Source organism: Sminthopsis crassicaudata, chromosome 2 (assembly GCF_048593235.1).
Source record: "Sminthopsis crassicaudata isolate SCR6 chromosome 2, ASM4859323v1, whole genome shotgun sequence".
Taxonomy (NCBI): Eukaryota; Metazoa; Chordata; class Mammalia; order Dasyuromorphia; family Dasyuridae; genus Sminthopsis; species Sminthopsis crassicaudata.
This window is the reverse complement of record NC_133618.1, coordinates 209,659,913-209,684,549: the sequence shown is the minus strand read 5'-3', so window position 1 is coordinate 209,684,549 and position 24,637 is coordinate 209,659,913. Positions and strand designations below refer to the sequence as shown.

The window sequence follows — 24,637 nt, the reverse complement described above, 5'->3', positions numbered from 1 at the left end:
AGAATGAGGAGAAGAAGGATGAGATGAGAATTTCAAGAAACATCCACAGTTACCTATGCACGTGTTGAGGGTATCCTTGATCTATGAGAAAGAAACAGGCAAAATTTTCTAGATTATTTTCCACAGCAATTCACATCTTTACACACTCACATAGAGTTTGGGGGAGTCTATTTTAATCAACTATTCTTTAAAAAGCAATTCATTCAGTAAAACAAAGCATAGCCTTGATACTTCTCTTCAAAATATCACCCATGATCATTATACACTTCAACAATGACACTGTATGAGGATGTATTCTGATGGAAGTAGATATCTTCAACATAGAGAAGAGCTAATCCAATTCCAATTGATCAATGATGGACAGAATCAGCTACATCCAGAAAAGGAACACTGGGAAATGAGTGTAAACTGTGAGCATTGTTTTTGTTTTGTTTCTCTTCCCACATTATTTTTACCTTCCGAATACAATCCTTCCTTTGCAACAGCAACAACAACAAAATTCGGTTCTGCACATATACACTGTACCTAGGATATACTAGAAGATATTTAATATGTATAGGAATGCCTGCCATCTAGGGGCACCCTAGATGGGGGTGGAGGGAAAGAGGGGAAAAACTCGGAACAAAAGGGAGTACAAGGGATAATGTTGTAAAAAAAAAAAAAATTTACCTATGCATATGTACTGTCAAAGAAAACGTTATAATTATAAAAATTAATTTAAAAAATCACCCATGTATATATTAAGACTATACAATGTTCTACCACGAATGCAAGTAGAGGTAACTTTATAAAATGATGCTCTGATCATCCACATCACATAGGGAGACGTGACAAGAATTTATAATGATTATAGTCCTTTATAAGATTGTCAGAACAGTTCCTATGAGGAAAGTAATATAAGCATCATTATCTCCCTTTTGTAGTTGGGGAAAATGAGGCTCCAAGATTTAGTAATTTGCCCAGAATAACCAGCACTTGAGCCAAAGATTTCTAACTCAAAGAGCAATGCTTTAACCTCAGTAGGTTCTTATTCTATTTGCCAAAGGCTTTTACCATAATGTCCTGCACAATGTTCTAGTAAGAGAAGGAATCCAAATAGATGGTAAATTTGTTTAGGTGATCTTTTTTACAGATAATATTGTACAGAAAACAGTAAACCCTGGAATATTTTTAAGTCCTCCTTAATGAGATATTTAGTCAGAAATGAGACACCTTCTGAACAGACTACTGAAGAAAAAGTATAAAGAGAAAGATTTTTTGTTTAGCTAGCCAAAAACAGATTGTGCAAAACACAGATTACAAAAGGTATTTGGACATATTACTAATTCAGTTTTAGTCCATTTCACAAATAAGTGGAAAACATGGAAATACTAGATGAAAAATAAGTTGGGCCCAGAAATGTAAAGAAGAAACACCCTCACTTCAGAAAATGCAGTGTTTCCCATAATCACAAATGTTGAAACTCTTATTAATAGCCACCTAACTGATCTCCCTGCCTTAAATCTCTCCCCACTTCAATTCATCTTCTTCACAATAACCAAAGTGATTTTTCTAAAAGATAGGCCTCAGCATGTCATTCATTACTCAAATAACTCTATTGAGAGAATGTGAGAAAAATGGAACACTAATATAATGTTGGTGGAACTGTGAATTAATTCAAACGTTCTGAACAGCAATTTGGAACTATACCCAAAGAGCTAGAAAACTCTGCATACTCTTTGACTCAGCAATATGACAACCAGGTCTATATCTTATAAATTTTTTTTAATGGGAAAAAAGACTTGTTTGTACAAAAAGATTTATAGCCCCTCTTTTTTTTTGGTGGTAAAGAATTGGAGAATGAGGAGATGACCATCAATGGGGGAATGGCTGAACAAGGTGTTATATATGACTCTGATGGAATACTATTGTGCTGCAAGAAATGACAAACAGGATAACTACACAAAAACATGAAAAAACTTATATGAACTGATGCAAAATGAAAGGAACAGAATCAGGAGAACACTGCATATATTAAGAGATGTACAATGATCAGTTAAGAATGACTTGGCTATCCTTAATAATAAATACTCCAAGACAATTTCAAAGGACTTATAATGAAAAATTCTTATCTATCACTAAAAAAAAAAAAAAAAAAAAATGAACTCTGAATACAGATTGAAGTATGCAATTTTTCACTTTTATTATTTTCATGTTTTTGGTCTCTGTTTTCTTTCACAATATGACTAATATGGAAATATGTTTTGTGTGATTGTACGTGTAAAACCTGTATCAACTTGCTTACCATCTCAGAGCAGGGATGAGAAAAGGACAGAGGAAGGGAAAGAATTTGAAACTCAAAATTTCTAGAAATAAATGTTAAAAATTGTTTGTTTGTTTGTTTTTTGAGCAATTGGAAAAAAAATTAATTAAAAATTATCTTCCCTTGGTATTTATTCTAAGATCAAAAATGATTTTATCTTTGTCTTATTCTTTTTTATTTACATTGCATTATTTTCCAGGATAATTAGTATAGTTGTATACTTATAAATTATTAAGTTTGAGGCAGCTAGGTAGCTCAATGGACACCAGCCCTGAAGTCAAAAGGACCTGAGTTCAAACTTGGTCTCAGACACTTAACACTTCCTAGCTGTGTGACCTTGGGCAAGTCACTTAACCGCAATTGCCTCCGCAAAAAAATAAATAATTAAGTTAACGGTGTACTTTTAAAAATTTACCAATACTAATGAGAGATGAAAAAAGTTTCGCAAGTACTGACAAAGATGTGTTTTTATGGCCAAAAAAGTATGAGACAATCACATTTTACATGTGAAAAGGTTAAAAAAAAATGAATACTAGGCCTTAGTGTGTCCTTAGTACATATGAATAGTAAAAAATCTGAAAAAACCCACCAAGGCATGGGGTCAATTTTCTGTGACATATTACTGATGGAAGCCTAAGAATAGAAATGAAAGGATAACGCATCAGTGGGTTTCAATGTATGCTCATGGAAAAAGCACATAAATGAAATCACAGAACTTTTCAAATTTTTGAGGTAAAGTTTTAAATGTGAAATGTATTTTTGTTTTGCTTTATACTTTAAATAAAAACTAAAGACTATATTTTTAGTTCAAAAAGAGATCAAAAGGAGAAAATTGTAAAAACCAGTTTATGCATACAATTCCAAGTTCCCTTGCCTTTATTCAGAAAAAGAAACACATATAAGTTTTCCTGCTTCTTAAAATTGGCTAGAAAGAAAAAAATCTATATTTTAGAAAGAATCAGTTTGTCTTCTATAAATGAGTGGTCAGATAAAAAATAAAACAAGAAAAGCTACTGCTGGAATACACAAGAACTACCTGACAGTGGCTGCTGGAGATCCAATCCAGACCTGCAGACTGGATCTCCTGTTGTGAAAGAATGATACAAGGAGACTGAGGGGCAGTGGTTGTTCTCTGATTTCTCTGACTGTGAAGCTGTTGCGTTGTCTGACCTTTCTCTTCTTCCCTCTGCCTACGATTTATCTCATAACTGTGTCAGCAAAGGCTGCTCTACAACTCCTTCAGATGTTATTATTCACAGCTGTGGAGGCTCTCAGAGAATTGACCTGCTCCTTAATAATCCCCGCCTTAGGTCAATTCTCTACAACTGTGGAATGCAGGTGTTTCGGACTAGGAATGAAATTAAGGAGGCAGAGAGAAGAGGAGAGAAGTCAAAGAACAGCAATGGGCTCTCAGTCTCCTTGTATCATCCTCTCACATGAGGAGATCCATTCTGCAGGTCTGAGTTGGATTTCCAATAGACACTGTCAGTTGGCTCCCGTGTATTCCAACAAGATATAATCAATAACACTTTTGAAATACTTCAAATTGCAACTAAGAGACATATAAATCAAAACCAAATCAAGCTATAGCCTCATATGCTACAAATAGCAAAAGGAGTAGAAGAGAAAAAGTTATTGTTGGAAATTTTTATTAAATGACTATGCTGCTGTGAATTGATATGACCTTTCTGGAAAACAATTACAAAATGAGAATGAAAAGTTTCTAACCTGCCAAAATGCTCCTACACTCAGGTTTATACATTTAAATACACACACATATACATTCAAAACAGCACTATTTGTGGCAGCAAAAAACTAAAAGCACTGATTATAGAAAGATTTAATAAACTGTATTATATAAATACAATAGAATATCACTGTATTATAAGGAATGATGAACATAAAGAATTTACTAAATTATGAAAGGAAAAGAACAAGCACTGTATTGACTTCATTGCTGTATGCCTGTGAAACCTGGATAGTAAACCAGCACCATGTCAAGTAAAACAGAAAATCTGAACTGCCTCCATATTAGGAAGATTCTGAAGATTACCTGGCAAGATCAGGTACTGGACAATGAGGTCTTTTCTTGAGCTGAACAGTCTGTAGAGATGGGCAGGCCACATACCATGAATGTCAAATTCATGTTAACTAAAAGATTATTTTATGGAGAACTCATACCAGGTAAACGTTCACACAGAGGTACAAAGTCAAGGTCTTTGTGAAGAATTTTAGTATCGATCACGACACATGGAAGACACAAGCACAGAACCATCAGCATGGTGCACTCACATCTAAGAAGGCGCCCATGCTCTGTGAGTAAAGCAGGGTTGCATTGTCTCAGTTGACACAAAGGAAACATTTAATGCATACCTTTAGAACCATCTCCATCCCAGATGTTGAGGACAAATGATGCAGAGCCATCCAAGCTTGTATTGGCTGATGAGCTAGTCAAACACACTGTACCCTGACCCCAGCAGGATGACATCATTGGTCCTCTTCAAATAAGAAGGAGAAACAACAATGTGCTAATCTCTTTACAAATGTTATCTCAACAACCATGGGAGGCAGATGCTGTTGTCATCCCTATTTTATAAGCAAGGATATAGAAGCAAACAGGGAAAATGACTTGCCCATGGTCACACAGCAACTAAGTGCTTGGGACCTGACTTCCCAATTCCAGAGGTAATGCTTTATCTTCTGGAACACTGGGCGCCTACTATACTAGGTGCTAGAAACATAAAGATAAAAAAAAAAAAAAAAAAGAAGCAGCCCCTGCCCTCAAGAAGTCTACATTCTTCTGAATGGGAAATAATAAGAATATAAACAATTCAAAATACAGACAAACTAAGTTAGATTGTACTGTAAGAAATGTAATATATAAATCAAGGACCAAAGTCCTGCCTCAGAAAAGCCTAATAATTTCAGAGAAGTGGATGGTCACTATAGATAAGAGCAATGAGGCTTCCTGGAAGAAGCATTAACTAAGTCTTTGATATAGTAAGGAAAGGGTGAGAGAAGGTATTCACATAAAGCTAAAAGATATGAAATAATGTGTAATGTTAGCTCTCATACTTTAGCTGTAGGACTGAACAAGTCATTTTAAATTCTCTGGCAAAACTCCTCATTTGTAAATGGTTGGGCCACACAAAATAATTCCAAATATCACTTTATACTTTAAAATTATATAATTTATTATCAACATTGTTTAAAAAAAAAAAGTGGAATAAAATATTTCTAAGGCAATAGCACATACTACTCTATATTGGCCTCCCAATGATAAGAATGAATGAAAGAAAGCAAAGAATTAAGAAATCACACAATATCAGTGTTGGCTAAGACCTTCAAGATCATCTAGTTGAGAGGTTTTTAATCTGGGGATTATGAACTTGTTTCTTCACTCTTTCGATAACTTTATTTCAACAAAACTGGTTTCTTGTGTAATCTTGTGTATTTTATTTTATGATTTAAAAACATTATTCTTAGGTGTCTATTGACTTCATCAGGCTGCCAAAGGGATCCATAAAGGGAGTAGGAATAAATATTTATATAGTGCCTACTTACCAGGCACTGTGCTAAGTATTTTACAAATATTCTCTCATTTGATCCTCACAATAACCTTGTGAAGTAAATGCTATTATTATCCTCATTTTATAATTGAGGAACCTGAAGCAGAGATTAAGTGAGTGAGGCTAAATTTGAACTCAGGTCTCTTCTTCACTCCAGGCCCACTCTATCTGCTAAGCCACCTATTTGGCCCTTTTTTGTCAGTGTAAGGAGCTTCCACTAAGGAAGTCATTAGACGATTGCAGATTGGTACCTTTTTTTGCAACTTTGAGAATTGCCCAAAGCATTGAAAAGTTAACTAAGTCACCCAGGAACAAAGAGCCAGTAGGTATCAGAGGCAAGATGTGAAAGCCAGATCTTCCCGACTCTTCACTACAATATACTGCCTGCAACCTAAGAATCAGAACTTTCCAAACATGAAATCGGTTGCCTCAGAATATGGTGGGATCTTCATTACCCAAGATCTTTCAAATAGAAATACAATGACCACTTGCCAGGATTAGCAAGTAAAAACTAGACTTCGGGACTCCCATCCAGCTCTAAAAGTCCAAGATTCTGAATCAAAAATTAATAATCTTGCCTCATTCACTGAACACTGATAATTCACAGCTTTTAAACTAAAAATGGTTTTAATTTGTAAAATGACTTTAAATTGGGCTGAGTGCTTCAATTCTAAGACCCTTTACAATCCAGAATAGTGTTTTATAATTAGTTTAAAAATTAGAGCAGATTCTCAGTAAGATCAGGAGCAAAACAAGGTTGCCCACTATCACCATTACTATTCAACATTGTATTAGAAACGCTAGCCTTGGCAATAAGAGCCAAGAAAGAGATTCAAGGAATTAGAGTAGGTAATGAGGAAATTAAATTATCACTCTTTGCAGATGACATGATGGTATACTTAGAGAATCCCAAAGACTCTGCTAAAAAGCTATTAGAAATAATTCAGAACTTTAGCAAAATTGCAGGATACAAAATAAATCCACATAAATCCTCAGCATTTTTATACATTACCAACACAATCCAACAGCAAGATACAAAGAGAAATTTCACACAAAATAATGGTCATTAGTATAAAATATTTGGGAATATATCTGCCAAAGGAAAGTCAGGAATTATATGAGCAAAATTACAAAACATTTGCCACAAAAATAAAGTCATATTTAAATAATTGGAAAGACATTGAGTGCTCTTGGATAGGCCCAGGGTATATAATTAAGATGACAATACTCCCTAAACTAATCTATTTATTTAGTGCTATACCAATCAGACTCCCAAGAAACTATTTTAATGACCTAGAAAAAATAACAACAAAATTCATATGGAAGAACAAAAGGTCAAGAATTTCAAGGGAAGTAATGAAAAAAAAATCAAATGAAGGTGTCCTAGCTATACCTGATCTAGAACTATATTATAAAGCAGCAATCACCAAAACCATTTCCTACTGGCTAAGAAATAGACCAAATGATCAGTGGAATAGGTTAGGTTCACAGGGCAAGATAGTGACTAAAAATTGCAATCTAGTGTTTGACAAACCCAAAGATCCCAACTTCTGGGATAAGAATTCATTATTGGAAAAAAAACTGCTGGGAAAATTGGAAATTAGTATGGCACAAACTAGGCATGAACCCACACTTAACACCACATACTAAGATAAGATCAAAATGGGTCTAAGAGTTAGGCATAAAGAATGAGATCATAAATAGATTAAAGGAACATAGGATAGTTTACCTCTCAGACTTGTGGAGGAGGAAGGAATTTATGACCAAAGGAGAACTAGAGATCATTATTGATCAGAAAATAGAGGATTTTGATTACATCAAATTAAAAAGCTTTTGTACAAACAAAACTAATGCAGACAAGATTAGAAGGGAAGTAACAAATTGGGAAAATAGTTTTACAGTTAAAGGTTCTGATAAAGGCCTCATCTCCAAAATATACAGAGAATTGACTTTAATTTATAAGAAATCAAACCATTCTCCAATTGATAAATGGTCAAAGGATATGAACAGACAATTTTCAGATGATGAAATTGAAACTATTTCCACTCATATGAAAGAGTGTTCCAAATCACTATTGATCAGAGAAATGCAAATTAAGACAACTCTACACACCTGTCAGATTGGCTAAGATGACAGGAACAAATAATGATGAATGTTGGAGGGGATGTGGGAAAACTGGGACACATGCATTGTTGGTGGAGTTGCGAAAGAATCCGGCTATTCTGGAGAGCAATCTGGAATTATGCCCAAAAAGTTATCAAAATGTGCATACCCTTTGATCCAGCAGTGCTACTACTGGGCTTATATCGCAAGGAAATACTAAAGAAGGGAAAGGGACCTGTATGTGCCAAAATGTTTGTGGCAGACCTTTTTGTAGTGGCTAGAAACTGGAAAATGAATGGATGCCCATCAATTGGAGAATGGTTGGATAAATTATAGTATATGAATGTCATGGAATATTATTGTTCTGTAAGAAATGACCAACAGGAGGAATACAGAGAGGCTTGGAGAGACTTACATCAACTGATGCTAAGTGAAACGAGCAGAACCAGAAGATCATTATACACTTCAACAATGATACTGTACGAGGATGTATTCTGATGGAAGTGGATATCTTCAACATAGAGAAGAGCTAATCCAATTCCAATTGATCAATGATGGACAGAATCAGCTACACCCAGAGAAGGAACAATGGGAAATGAGTGTAAACTGTTAGCAATTTTTTTGTTTTTCTCCCTAAGTTATTTTTTACCTTAGAATCCAATTCTTCCTTTTCAATAACAATAACAATAACAAAATTCGGCTCTGCACATATATATTGTGCCAAGCATATATTATAAGATATTTAACATGTATGGGAATGCCTGCCCTCTAGGGGTGGGGATGGAGGGAAGGAGGGGAAAAATTCGGAACAGAAGGGAGTACAAGGGATAATGTTGTAAAAAATGTTATAATTATAAAATTAATTTAAAAAATAAAAATATAAAAAATTAAAAAAATTAGAGCAGAACTAAATTAATCTATAAATCAAACTTATGACTCACTCCAAGAAATCAACACATATATAAATGCCATAAATTTAAAAACATCTGAATCAACACACATTGGGGTTTAGATGGTAGTTCAAGGATTACATAATAAGCCTGATCAGCTTAAGTTATTCCCTTGAGATAATTAGTTACATTTGGAAAGTGAATTTTTTCAGGTATTTTTAATTCCAGACACAGAGTAGTGCTAGTGCCACACTGATAAAACTATAAAGGACTGTTATTAACCACTTCTCATAAAAAACAAAACAAAACACTCAATTCTTTAACGACCATAAGGCTTATAATTTGTTTCATAGTTAATATCTGAAACCATGGTGAGTCCCAAGGAGATTCTACCTCAAGTATATTTCAAATTAAAAATCACTAATAATCACTATATATAAAACTTTTGAGCTTTGTAACAACTTATGAGATAAATACCATGGGTATCACTGACCCCTTAAAGATGAAAAAACTCACATTCATAGATGTTATGTAAATTATCCATGGCCACATAGTTTATCACTGTTGGCAAGGCAAAATATGGAACTCAGGTTTTTCTAACTCCAAATAAATACAGCACATCATCCATTATGCCAAGATGACTAGCAAAATATTTTGCATGAACCAGATCGCACAGTTTACCTCAATTCCTTTAGTGAGTTACAGAGTTCATGTGAAATTTTAAAAGAAAAGTTTTTAAAAACCTGATATTTATGAATGACATAAAGCTAATGAAAAACATTTCACTTGAAATTCAATTCTTTACTGGCAGAAGGAGGAATACAACATACAAAAGGACTGTAAATCTCAACACAGAGAATATACAAAAAGAAAAACTGAATGCTGATAAAATGATAATGACCAAATCTAGTCTGGAACATTGTATATAATGTTAAACCCAGTTGTAGTGGTAGCTTTGAACTGCTTTATCCCTCACTACCATGTTTCCTTTTATCTTTGTTAAAAGGCATAATCCTTGACAGGGTAAGGGAAAAGATATATTTCATCATAAAGGTCATGTAAAAGCTAAATATAAAGATAAAGACACAAAATTAAAAAGAAAAAAACTTTAAAGTTTGAATAAAATATTTTAAAAAATCAAACAATTTAAAAATCTATTTAGTAAAAAATATATTCAGATGACAGTGAAGAGGAATTGTTTTTAAATGCCAAAAATGTCACTACAAAGTAATAAAAGACTAGGAGATGGAACATTAACATTTTTCTTTGAAATCAAACTAAATAAGAAATGTACATAAACAATGATACTGATAAAAATCAGTATTTAAAGAAGGGTTATATGATTAACATAAATACTAAATAAATGGATGAGGATAATGAAGGGAAAAGAAGAGAAAATGAGACGTATACAAAGTCATAGCATCCCCACCTGTGTCTGCATCATTGCCCGTTCCACTCGTCGAGTGCTCCCTTTCTCCAATTTTGTTCGGAGGATCAAAGCTGTTGTCTGAATGGCCCAAAACTTTGGTTGTGAAAGTAAACACTGGAAAAACAAAGCATAAAAGAGACATGGCATAAGTCTTGTGATGAAAGTTGTACATCCCACTTTTGCATGGACCAAAATATCTTCCCTAACACTGCATTTCATTTTAAATTACCCCCAAGTTATTTAAAGATTATTTGAAGGTTTTGTTTATATTTATTTATATTGAAGATTTTGATACCATGAAACCACAAAGATTTTGGCTTGAACAAAATTGACACAACTAGGATTAAAAAAGAAAAAAAATTTTTGTCAACCATAAAGGTTGGCATAAAGTCTGATATCCAATATATTTAAACATCTAATAGAAATGTTAAGTTCAAAAGCCATTTCCCAATGGTCAAAAAAAATTAAATAGTTGTCAGAAATACAAAACAAAACCACCATGAGGTTTCATCTCATACTCAGTAAATTGGCAAAGATAACAAAAAAATGAAAACAGTCAGTGTTAGAGGGGTTATAAAATGACTGGCATACCAATGAATTGTTGATAAAGTTGTGAATTGTTTCAAACAATTTGTAATGTAATCTAGAATCATGTAAACAAATTGAATTGGTCCAATCATCTTCAAATTTAATTTGGAATCATAGAAAGAAGCTGATTAAAATGTCCCTTTGAAATTCAAAGACAAAAAGAAAGGCCTCATAAAAATAAAACTAATTAGAATAGATTTTATTTATTTATTTTTGGTAAATAACAAATATAAACAAAGTAAATGGCCATCAACTAGTGAATAGCTAACCAAACTATGATACATGACATGATGGAATATTACTTTACAATAGAAATATGAATATGATGAATATAGAGAATCATGGGAAAATATAGCTGAAATGATATAAACTAAACAGAACTAAGAAAACAATATAAATAGAAAGAACAATGACAAAATAAAAAAATGAAAGCTCAAAAATGACAGTAAATAGTTCAATTGTCTTGTAATAGTTCAAGCTATTCCCCAGTTGATAAATGGTAAAAGGATATGAACAGCCAATTTTCAGATGAATTGAAACTATTTGAAGTCACATGAAAAGGTGCTCCATATCATCTATTAATTAGAAAAATGCAAATTAAGACAACTTTCAGATACCACTACACACCTCTCAGATTGGATAAGATGACAGGAAACGATAATAAGGAATGTTGGAGGGGATGTGGGAAAACTGGGACACTGATGCATTGTTGGTGGAATTGTGAACCAATCCAACCATTCTGGAGAGAAGTTTGAAACTATGCTCAAAAAGTTATCAAACTGTGAATATTCTTTGACCCAGCAGTGTTTTTACTGGGATTATATCCTAAATAGATCTTAAAAGAAGGAAAGGAACCCACATATGCAAAAATGTGTGTGTCAGCCCTTTTTGTAATGACAAAAAATTGGAAACTGAGTGGATGCCCATCAATTGGAGAATGGCTGAATAAATTATGGTATATGAATACTATATTATGGTATATGAATATTATAGAATACTATTGTTCTGTAAGAAATGACCAGCAGGATGATTTCAGAGAGGCCTGGAGAGATTTACATGAACTGATGCTAAGTGAAATGAGCAGAACCAGGAGATCATTATACACTTCAGCAACAATAGTGTAAGAGGATGTATTCTGACAGATGTGGCTCTCTTCAACAATGAGTTGATTCAAACCAGTTCCACTTGTTCTGTGATGAAAAGAGCCATCTACACCCAGAGAGAGGACTGTGGAAACTGAGTGTGGACTACAACCTAGCATTTTCACTCTTTCTGTTGTTATTTGCTTGCATTTTGTTTTCGTTTTTTGTTTTTCTTTTTCTTTCTTCTTGATCCGATTTTTCTTATGCAACAAGATAACTGTATAAATATGTATCATATATTGGATTTAACATGTATTTCAATATATTTAACATGTATAGGACTACCTGCCAGCTAGGGGAGGGAGTGGAAGGAGAAAAATTTGGTATTATAAGATCAATATTGAAAAAAATCACCCATAAAAACTTTTAATTTAAAAAAAAAAAAGTGCTTGTCAAGATGGGATGTATCTAGAATGGTGATAAACAAGAACCAGACTCAGGAAAAGATGACTAACATGGAGATAAGAATCCTTAAATGATACATGATAACTGTCTAATATCTGAACTTTTGCCACAAAGAAAGACTGGTTAGACTCATATTGTGTGATTTCAAAAAAGAGGAAAAGAAACAATGAATGAAAGTCATAGTGAGACAAGTTTCAGCTTAATATAAAGCAGAACTTTCTCACATGAATAACTGTTTAAAAGTGGAATGAACCAGCTGACTAAAGTCAAGCCAATAAACATTAAGCATCTTTTGCCCAGAACTATAAGCACTAAAGATTAAAAAAAAAAAAAAAAAGGCAAAAGCAGTCCCATAAGCTCAAAGAGCCCCACAGTTTAATCAGGAAGACAACACAAAAACAACAATGCAGAAATAAGAAATAAAGGATAGATTTACAAGTAACATCCCAAAAAAAGCCATTACAATTAGGAGATCAGAGAAAAACTTCTTGCAGAAGGCAGGATTTTAACTTAAGAGAAGCCAAAAGAAAATGAAAAGGGAAGGCATTGAAAGCATGTGGCACAGTGAAGGTGCCTAAAGTCAGGAGATGGAAGACCTTATTCAAAGGAGCAAATAAGGAAGTCAGTATCACTGGATTTTCTGGATCGTAAGAGTAAATAGAGAGGACTAAGGTATAAGAAGGCTGGAAAGGGAGAAAGGGACCAGGTTATGAAGAATTTTTAAAATTACATAGTATTTTTATATGTGATTCTGGAGGTAACAGGGAGTTTAATTAATGGAGTGTAAGAGAGTGACATGGTCAGACTATTAGGTAGATCAATTTAACAATTGAATGTAGGATGGACTGGAGTGAGGTGAGACTGGAGGCAGACAGATCCAACAGCAGATAATTGCAATAATCCAGATATGAAGTGAGGAGGGTTTGTACCAAAATGGCAGCAGTGAAGAGGAGAGAAGGGGGCAGGTGCAAAAGATGCTGTGAAAGTAAAATAGCAACAGGATATTGTGGGGAGGGAGAGGATGCCTGAGAAGAGAGGGACAAAATGATACCTAGTTTACAAGGCTGGGCAACTGGGAGATTCATTAAAACATTAAGAAAAACACTGACTCTCCTGATATTGGAGTTATTTAGGCAGAAACTGGGCAATTAATGCCCAGTGGGGAACTTTGCAAAAATGATTTATCCACCATGGGTAAGGTGAAACTAGATGCCTTGTAAGGCTGTAGGATTTTTTATGAGAAGTAAGATTTGACTTTAATGTAAGAATTTTTTTCATGGGAAGAATTTTATTTGTATTCTGTAAAAGTGCAGACTGACTATATCAAATACAATGTGGGAGGTCCTCATTACATCATCTTACAAAAAGAAGATTACTCATTTAAAACCTTGTGCCAAAATCATGAGACTGATCTGGAGGAGGTCCTCTGTATATGAATCAATAGATTTTAAACAATGTTTGAAAGACATAATCTTTCTGATATTTATGTAATTTGAGCCATTTTAAGTGTAAAAGGAAATTTCCTGAAACTTACAGCTGAAAACTATACATTTTTCTTTTCAACTTGTCTTTTCTTTATAGTATTTATAATGTTACATCTTATACTTAGTATAAAATGATCAGAAGCCATTTTTCAATCTGCTTTGCTTACTGACTTTGCTAACTAACCAGGCCAAATTCAGTAAATCCACCACTTATTTTTTTTATTAATATCAGAATCACAGGGTAACACTTCAGGCTTTTCTTGTTAAGCTAAAATCAAGCATAGTTATCTTAAAGGTTCACATATAAAGGGGGCAAATTTTTTCACCAAAAAAACTGCAAAAGCAGCTTTTTTTCTACCCTAGCAAGACAAAAGCACTGTGTGCACGATAAGCAAAACATCTCACTGAAAGTTAAAAGTAAAATGTAATCTGACAAAAAAAGACCTTTGAAAAAAGACCAAAGAAAAAAGTCTGGGAAATGATATCACTAAAGAATGTGATTCTCTTTGATCATTCTAGTTAGGAAAAACATTTAACAAAATCTTTTTTCTGTAAGGGGTCAACTTTAGATAGGGCATGTTTAAAATAAGTGCTTTCCAAAGGTCGCCATCAATGATAACATTGATGGGGCACTAATAGAGAAAAAATAAAAATACTTTAGTGCCACAATGTTATACTGCCCTCAGGGTCCATGTGGGGAACAGTATTGTAAACAAGGCTATATTTTAACAAGACATTTTAATAGTTTGGAAACAAAGTCCACTGAACAATGTCCAATTCAGATTACCATGTTCAACTTGTCTCCAATTTACAGACCCTACATTTGTCTGAACAGGGAGAAAAGAAACTTAAGTCAAAACCATTCCTCCCCCCAATCCTTTGTCCTCCAGTTCAAAAATGGGCTCCTCAACTGATTCAATTAGTCAGAAAACAGATGTCTTTTTTATGCAGATATAGAAAAGAAGTATCCTTCCACTACAATGAAGGTAGAGACAAGGAAAAAACCTGACCATCAGAACTATTTATTTCCTCTCCCAAAAGAAAGACATCATTGTCCCAAGTGCTATGAAGCCAGGTTGTCTCTGGCTTTATGCTAGTATTCTCAATTCCTGGCATTCATTCGTTCCAGAGAACAACATTGGCAATATTTAAATTTTGAAGTTAATTTCAAATTCTGAGATATTATTACATAGTGTCTTGATCCACTGTAAAACCCAAAGAAATGGGGGGAAAAATTCTAATGGAGCCATTTGACTAAGTCACAATAGCCAATGGCTTCCATTTTCATTTGCAAAGTCAAAGACTTCTCCCAAATGTACCATTTGCTTTTAGTTTTCTAAAGATGTATGATCATTTACTCTGCCACTGCCAACTTGGTAATGATGTAATTACCTCTACTTTTTTAAGATGTAGACTTTTTATTTTATCCCATGACACTGGAAGAACTCGTATAGCATACATCACAGTGTATAATCATGTTCTATGGTCAAAACTCAAATATGGTTTAAAAAAAAAAAAAAAAAAGCTCTCCTATTCAAATGGAAAAATATAAACAACTACCTATCAATAAGATATGGCACCTTACTCAAAGTACAATGAAATTTTAGCTAAATAAGCCAAAACTTGGATATTATTATTTGTCCAAATTGTTTAGCAAAAATTAAATAAGGATAGCAGGAAAATTATATATCTTAAAAATAAAATTTAATAAGAAGGTAAAAATGAAATTAAATATTACCAAAAACACTGGACTTCCAGTAAGGCGTAGTCATATTACAGAATGATAATGACAAATATAGAATGCCCAAAATAACAAAAAGGAGTCTTTTTTTTAAAAGAACAATTGAATTTGTATTTCTTCTGACCCTAACCCTAACCCTAAATGCCTCAGTTTTTCTCTGGGATTTTCTTCTGTGTCATAATATCAAGCCTCCTTTATCTGTCCTAAAAGTTATTTTTAAAGAGTCATATTAAATATTAGGCATTTCTACTTAGCCCATAAGAATTTTTTTCTTATAAACCTCATTTTCAGATGCCTCTACTCATTTTACAAGTAAGCTTATTATGCTTTCCTCTTCCTTAGTACCTGATGCTGACAGCCCCTTCTCCCCCCCCAAAAAAAAGTTTCAAAACCTTCTAATTGATGAAACATATTTTCATTCTCTTGATAAGATGGTAGAATACTAAAGCTGCAGAATGCTGCATATGCAGTCAGATTTGGTTTCCTAACCAGCTGTTTTTATTTAACAGTTTTTCTTTGGTGAAAGGCAGAGTTCAGTGGGAGTATGAGGAAAATAAGAGACTATGGTATAAAAATAAAAGATATAAGTACAATTTTTAAAAATAAAAGTAACCTCTAAAATACATGTACTTGCAATATATTGGATGAGGTAATATATTAACGTAATCAAATTAGAGAATAGGAAAATTAAAAATTCCATACCAGGTTACTCATACCCCCATCATACACAGGTCACTCACATCATTGGTCCCTAATACCAACCTCAAAAGAAAGGGATGTATCTCAGGCTAAATTACTATAGTTAGCTACTATGAATCTATTTTCAATCAATTCTTTTAAACTCTTCTAGAAGTTTCTTTTCAGCTTCCTCTTTGAGATAAGTTCCAAATGTTTATTATCCAGAGTGTAAAATAGTACTAGAATTCTTCTAATTTTGTCCCTCATAACCATCTCTTTTAAGCTTCAAGGGACTCTCTTGTTCTAATGTTCTGAAATTTGGTCACTCCATATTATGCATTAAAATAGTAGTTTTCAAAACTACTACATGTGCTTATTTTGTTCTTTAATTTAAGCTACAAATATGAGCAGCATGTGATATTTTTTAAACATGGTAGAAAGAGCACTTTAAAGAATATTTTTATCCATACTTCCCCCCTCCCCTCAGCCTCCATTCCCCACAAAATATTAATCCAAAAAAAGAAAAGTCTATCAATCAGCAAACAAAACATACCATTTATTGCTGAAGCTCTTTTAAAGGTTTTTTAATTGTTTTCAATTTCTCAAAGTTATATTACAAAATAGCTTTCGACAAATAAACCAGATCAAAAGTCTAATCAGATCAGATAAAAGACTAATATCCACTAACAGAAAATAATACAACAAAGAAAAACATAAGTTCAAAAACTAATTCGTCCTTTTAAAATCTTTTAAAATTAATTAATAAAAATGTACTAGTCTTTTCTCCTCATTAAGGCTTAAAAACAATCAAGCAAAACTTTTTTTACTATATATATATATATATATATATATATATATATATATATGTGTGTGTGTGTGTGTGTGTGTGTGTGTGTGTGTGTGTGTGTGTATATATACATACACATCTATATATACAAATATATACATTTGCTATTATTTAACTTTACTTAATTTGGGCAAATCTAAATTCAACAACAAACAAACAAATCAGATACCTAATATGTACAAGATACTTTACAAAAATAAATAAGGGATGCTATTTTTTAACTCTCTTGCTGATAGTTGGCAAGATTATCATGGGATTTGATTTGATCTTCTTTAGCACTTGTAAATCATTTTTTGACTTGCTATTTCCAGCTCACTTCAAGTTTTCAAAAGAACTACAAATTACTTTTTATATTTCTCATGCCTCATCATGATAGACTCTGGTGGACTACAGTCATCACCAAGAAAAAGCACTCAAGTTTCTTCTACCTACACACCTGTAAAAAGTATAACCTGTAATAAAATATATAACAGCCCCTTTTCAAAATTCAGCACTCTAAATATAAGTTGACTTTTGTCAACTTTTTCATTCAAAATTACAAATGTACTCTCTAGATACAATAATCAAATGAGCTTCTATTCTTTGCCCCCTCCCCCTTTTTTTGGACAAGCATAATAATAAGCACAGAGATGGTTTGTTTGTTTTTTTGGGCTTTTTGGCAATAATGTGAAATTAAATGTTTCTGCGCTAATTTTTATAGCTGTATGCTTGTTTATGGGGCAGCTAGGTACCACAGTGGATCGAGCTCTAGACCATACAAATCTGAAATCTGACATTTACTAGCTGTGTGACCCTGGGCAAATCACTTAACTCCATTTGCTTCAGCTCTTCATCTGAAAAAATGAGGAGAGAAGAAAATTTCCTGGAGAAGGAAATAGCAAACCATTCTAATATATTTGCCAAGAAAACCCCAAATGGGGTCAGAAAGAGACACAACACAACTGGAACAACTCAAAAACAACAATCATCCTTGTTTTTCAGTGTTTATGGATGAGGTGGGAACAACTAACACCCCACCAAATTCACATTATCTTTAGCAGCAATAATAAAAAATTTAAATTATCTATTTAAAATAATTTTTCAAATTAATTTTAGTCTTAAAAGTTATTGTCAACAAGTTATAACTTAAGACTATAATGAATACTGTTACATTGTAAAAATATGAAGATGGTTTCAGGTTACATGGGAAGAATTGTATGAACTGTATAACTGTAAGAACTGTATAACCAGAAGTGAATAGAACCAGAACAATTTATACTGCAACAGCACTATAAAAAAGCCCAACTTCGATAGCAATAATAGTCTAACTATACAGGAGAGTACTTTACATTGAACACTAATTGCTAGCCCTATTTTAGTGATATCTGAAAATGTCTTCTGTGATGTCAAGTTACTGCACAAAATTGTCAGAGGCCAGATATGAATGAAGGAAAGTAAGTCTTCCTGACTCCAGATCCAGAGCTCCATCCAGCTGCCCCAGAAACAAGTATATAGTCATTAGTCCTAAAAAAAGGAGATTACATATTTGTTTTAACAATAAAAATTAATTTTGTATTGAAAACAATTTCTCACAATCACTTGAGATCAGAGAAGATATTCTTAGATGTCTCCAAACTAGGGTTAGGAATCAGTGTTCAAGGGAAAATAATTTTCAGATTAATTACAGATAAGCTTGCTTCCTTCATCTCAAAAGAGAAAGAATAGCTAAAGACTCTATAGCATTCTTCATTCCTCTTATGTATTTCTAACATTCTATTTTGATTATACATATCTGTTTACATGTCATTATTTCATTAGATGACAAATTTCTTTTGGGAAGGGGTAAGATTTATTTATTTTTGTATTTCTGCAGCACCTGGCACAATGTATTTTATAAAGGGAACTTAAAATGTCTTAAGTAAATTAACAAGTAGATAAGGCCTGATCCAAAATCTACCACTAGCTAAAAGAAGTCTAAAGTATGGTTATTGCTGTTTAGCTGCATCCAACTCTTCATGACCCAGTGGACCATACATAGCACACCAATACTATCTATGGGCTTTCTTAGAAAAATTCTGAAGTGGTTTGTCATTTTCTTCTCCAGTAAATTAGGCAAACAGATGTAAAGTTGTAGCGAGCTGTCGTCTCCAGAAGCTGCCGGATCGCTCTCTGGGAAGAGATCTGCTGTGTCTACTACAATCTCTCAGACAGATTCTTCTTCCTGTAATGAACCGTTGTCTCCAGGCAGTTGCTGTTAACTCTTGTCCAAAGAAGTGACTTCCCTTCCTGCAGAGAGTCCCGTCAGGCCTGATGTAATGCAGAGAGTCTTCTCTTGAATCCTGGCTCTGAATCTCCTCCAGCTCTTATCCTTCTCCAGGCCGATCTTGAATTTTACATAATTCATGAAATTCCGCAAGCCATAATAAATTTTCTCCAGGCTCCAGACATGTCCTTGCTATGGATTTCCAATCATTCGGGGTTAGGACTTCATAAGACAAACCATCTAGTAACATTTTGACATAAGCTGATGTAGCCCCATAAAGGGTACAACCTTTTTTCAAATCCTTAATTGTATTCAAATCTAAAGGTGCATATCTTCTCCTTTTTTTACCTACAGAGTCAGTATTTTCAATCACAGGATATGCATGTATAAAATCACTTATATCCTGTCCTTCTCTCTTAGCTTTAACCAATGCTTTTTCTAATCTTGTCATAGGCTTAGGCTTCTTCACAGGCAATTCTGTTTGTGTTTCTGCCTCTTCCCCTCTTTCTTCCTCCATCTCTGAAGGTGGGGTTGATGTGGGCCTGTCAATAATCTGTTCTCTAGGCAGGGTTGAAGCTTCTTCAAGAGAATCATACCATAATTCCTCATTTAAATCCTCTTGCTCTAGGGAAAGATCTTGATCTTTCCTTTTTTCCTCACACTTCCTCCTCTGTTCATTTTTAGAACTTTTCCTTCTCCTACAACTTGCTTGATAGTTTAAGGCTAATTGAACTATGTTGTAGATATAAAATACTTCTGCAGAAATTGAACGAGGCCCATTTTTTGCTTGAAATTCTTTCATTTCATATCCCACTAGCTTCCATTTATCTACATCTATCTTTTCTTCCTCTAAGAACCAAGGGGATGTGCGTCTTAATGCAGCCAAGAGTTTAGCAATCTGTACCCAGGTTACAAGTAAACTCTGCTCCTCAATTATCTTGATTATACTCTCTATAGTACCACTCCTGAATGGAGCTGAGGTTGCGTCTGGGGCTGAGGTTGAGTCGGCTGAGGTCCAGGGATTGATATTTGCTATCATGCTAGCTCTCACTTATTACCCAGGAGACGTAAATATAATTACTGATTCAGCCTATTCAGTAGGTGTAGTACAAAGAATTGCCACAGCCCAAATAAAATTTGCAGCCTCCAATATTTATCAGCTCTTTAAGGAACTTCAAGAGCAAGTGAGAAAACATCCAGGCAAGATTTATATCTTGCATGTCCACTCACATAGTGGACTTCCAGGTCCCATTTTTGATGGAAATTCAAAGGCAGATAGCCTTCTAACCATGTTAGCCAGTAGTCCTTTATTTCAGGAAGCACAAGAATCTCATTCTAAATATCATCAGGCTGCTCGAGCTTTACGTTTACAATTTGGAATCACAAGAGAGGAAGCTAGGAGCATAGTAAAAAGCTGTACAGCTTGTCTTCCTTTCCATGCTCCTACACTCCCTCCAGGGAAGAATCCTCGTGGTTTGAGACCCAATGAAATCTGGCAAATGGATGTGACCCATTATAAATCTTTTGGTCGTCTATCTTTTATCCATGTCGTGGTAGACACCTTTTCAGGATTCACATTTGCAATGCCAGCAGCAAAAGAGACAGCCCGAGTGGTCACTGAATTCCTTATACAAGCTTTTGCAATTATGGGTGTGCCACAAGCAATAAAAACAGACAATGGACCTGCATATACGTCCAAACATTTTACACACTTTTGTGCACAGTATAAGATTTTACATACCACGGGCATACCCTTTAATCCTCAAGGGCAGGCAATAGTAGAGAGAAGAAACAGAGATATTAAGACACTCCTCCAAAAACAAAAGAAAGGGGGAGCCACAGGTAGCCCTAGGGAACTTCTAAATTTAGTTCTCTATACCATTAATTTTCTAATTTTTGACAAAGATGCGCTGGCTCCAGCAGACAGGTTTTATAACCCACCAGAAGGGCAGTGTCCAGTGAGAGCATCTCCACTGTCCTTAGATAATCGCCAGGTGATGTGGAGAGATCCAGAAAGTGGTGAATGGAAGGGACCAGATAGGTTAACTGCCTGGGGGAGAGGGTTTGCTTGTATTTCTTCAGCAGGAGAAGGAATCAGATGGGTGCCAACGAGTCATATTCGCCTTGTCCACCAGAGAGAGACAGAAAAAGAGAAAGACCTCAAAATAAAGGAGAAGATCTAAGAAACATCTTACACCGAAAGAGCATGGATAATAAAAAGACTGTTAAAGAACTTTAAAATCAGCAGGAATCATTGGACTTCCTCACACAAGATGAGACTAATGGACAATGGACTTATGGACATTTATAAATTTTCAATTTATGATTATTTGATTATGTTATATACTTCTAGCATGCGTTATGTTACTATGTTACTATATGCTTATGTAATTTATGTAATTATCTGTAATACTTCCCATATTGATGGATTTATGTTTCAAGGTCATTTATGTAATTATCTGTAATACTTCCCATATTGATGGATTTATGTTTCAAGGTCATGACTGTCCTATGTTCTAAATCAAAAGAAAAGGGGAGATGTTAGGATTACTAAGTGAGAACTGAGGTTGTCTGGACAGTGACAAGGTGAGAATTCAGGTTTTCTGGACAATTACAAGGTGAGAACTCAGGTTGACTTGATAGAGGGGGCAAGCTCATTGGCTGGGGTGGTTCTTCCCAGAAGCCCTTGCATTATCCCACGCCCATTCTCTGGGAGAATAAAAGAAGAGGACTCTCAGAGAAAGAGGAAGACTCTGAATTGCATCAGGCTTGAATTTTACATAATTCATGAAATTCCGCAAGCCATAATAAATTTTCTCCAGGCTCCAGACATGTCCTTGCTATGGATTTCCAATCATTCGGGGTTAGGACTTCATAAGACAAACCATCTAGTAACATTTTGACATAAGCTGATGTAGCCCCATAAAGGGTACAACCTTTTTTCAAATCCTTAATTGTATTCAAATCTAAAGGTGCATATCTTCTCCTTTTTTTACCTACAGAGTCAGTATTTTCAATCACAGGATATGCATGTATAAAATCACTTATATCCTGTCCTTCTCTCTTAGCTTTAACCAATGCTTTTTCTAATCTTGTCATAGGCTTAGGCTTCTTCACAGGCAATTCTGTTTGTGTTTCTGCCTCTTCCCCTCTTTCTTCCTCCATCTCTGAAGGTGGGGTTGATGTGGGCCTGTCAATAATCTGTTCTCTAGGCAGGGTTGAAGCTTCTTCAAGAGAATCATACCATAATTCCTCATTTAAATCCTCTTGCTCTAGGGAAAGATCTTGATCTTTCCTTTTTTCCTCACATAAAGTGACTTGCCATGGGTTAATATTTTTATTAAATTATTATTATTAAATTTTGTTAAAATTTTAATTTTAAAAAGTTTTTGTCTTATACAGGAAAGTTTTTTAATACATTATAAGTGAGTATCTAAGGACACATTTGAATTCAGGTCATTCTAACACCAGACTCAGAATTCTATACACTGACCCAGCCGGCTATCTCCTGTATTTGGTTATTTGAAAATACAAATAAAGACCAACTTATAAAGGACGAAATAAAGAGAGAAAGAATACCAAATTTTACTATGATAAAATCTATCATGAGTTAATTTTTACTCATAGTAAAACAAACAAAATTAATAACTTGTAAACCATCCACCAAAAGTCTCACTTGAAGAATCAATTACATAAAAAATATACGGGCCTTTACAATATCCCCAGTAAGATCTGGCTTGGTTTTAAGTTTTTTTCCAAAGACATACTTTGGTTTGCATTTGAAAAGTTTTCTGTTCTGACAAAAGTAGGTTGTCCTAAAATGAAATAAGCACACCAAACCAAAGATATCTTTTGCTTTTTCTTTGAAAATGAAACAAAAGATCATGAAATTGGGAATAATTTCCATTTATAATCCATTCTCCATAAGAGCAAGATCCTACTGTTTCTAATTTAAACTTGTATTCATATTACAAATTAAGCCTGATAACAAGAGTAAAGAGTCCCAATTTCTCTCCAATCTTCAAGGGAAAAATAGAAGCAACTTGGCTCCCCTTCCAAACTAGGTGCCTTATTCAAGTTAACTAAAGAATTGTATTACTGGAGGTTGTCTCCCACAGGAAAAAAAAGTCTATGGCTAATCATAAAAATTTAAAGATGGCTAGTTAGTCTTGTGTGCTCAGCCTGGATAGCTGGCCTTATGTAGGAACTAAAATCTACTTTGTTCTTGACTATGAAGCCTTCTCCAAATGCATGTGAGTGTGCGCGCGTATGCGTGCGCACACGCGCGCACACACACACACACACACACACAAACACACACACACACACACACACCCCTTGTTACTTCATGATAATGGTAGATTTCTGAAATCTCTTTTGTTTTTCTTTTACCAAAAAAACAAACAAACACACAAACACAAAAATGCCAATGACTCCTTCAAATGGGACTGTCAATTCAAGAAGTATAATATTAATGATAATGATAATGGTGATAGTAATGATAACAACTATAATGATAAAAGCATAAATCAAATCACAAGTATAGTCTAATACTAATAATAATAACTGAAAAATATTTAACTAATGATTGAAATGTATTATTTAATCCTCAAAGAGTCCTAAGAAGAAAGAGCCATGAATATTATTATTCTTACTTAATACATAAGTAAACTGAGACTCAGTTTCAATTAAGGGACATGTCCCTGGGGCATGTGAACTAACAACTAACAAGTTGTTAACAAATGAAGGGGAAGGATTTGAACCCAAGCCTTTCCTTGGAATTCTGAGGTTGCAGGACTCTTTCTAGTACACTGTGCAGCAAGCTGCTGTTCATAAAGCTAAAAGATTTACTGACATTGGCAAACTGGAGGAGAAGGGTCTCAAGAAATTTGCAAATTGTTCATAATTGGGTTACTGAAAGAACTTTCCCCTCTCAAACTGAGCATACCCATTACCATAATATTTTTATTCTATAGGCATAGGCATCTCTCACAAAGGAAAGATGTTCACACATACACAAACTAATTTGGATCCTCCCTAAGGCAAGTCCCAACTCAATTGATTATCTCCCATTTATATATAGACTATATATACATAGTTGTTTGCAGATTATCTCTCCCATTAGACTATGAGTTCCTAAAAGGCAAAGACTGACTTTTCCTCACTTTATTAAACCCAGCATTTAGCCCGGAGTCTAGCATATAACAGATCCTTAAT

The 24,637-nt window shown here is 34.2% G+C and overlaps 1 protein-coding gene across 4 annotated transcripts in view; it reads right to left on the bottom strand.

The window, feature by feature from the left end:
* Positions 1–24,637, bottom strand: part of TTC27 (tetratricopeptide repeat domain 27) — a 219,044-nt gene that overhangs the window by 124,236 nt on the left and 70,171 nt on the right. For all 4 annotated transcript variants that reach the window (XM_074288154.1, XM_074288155.1, XM_074288157.1 and 1 more), the window contains one exon: positions 10,294–10,407. In XM_074288154.1, the coding sequence (XP_074144255.1) occupies positions 10,294–10,407 (114 nt within the window). The remainder of the gene's footprint in view (positions 1–10,293; positions 10,408–24,637) is intronic.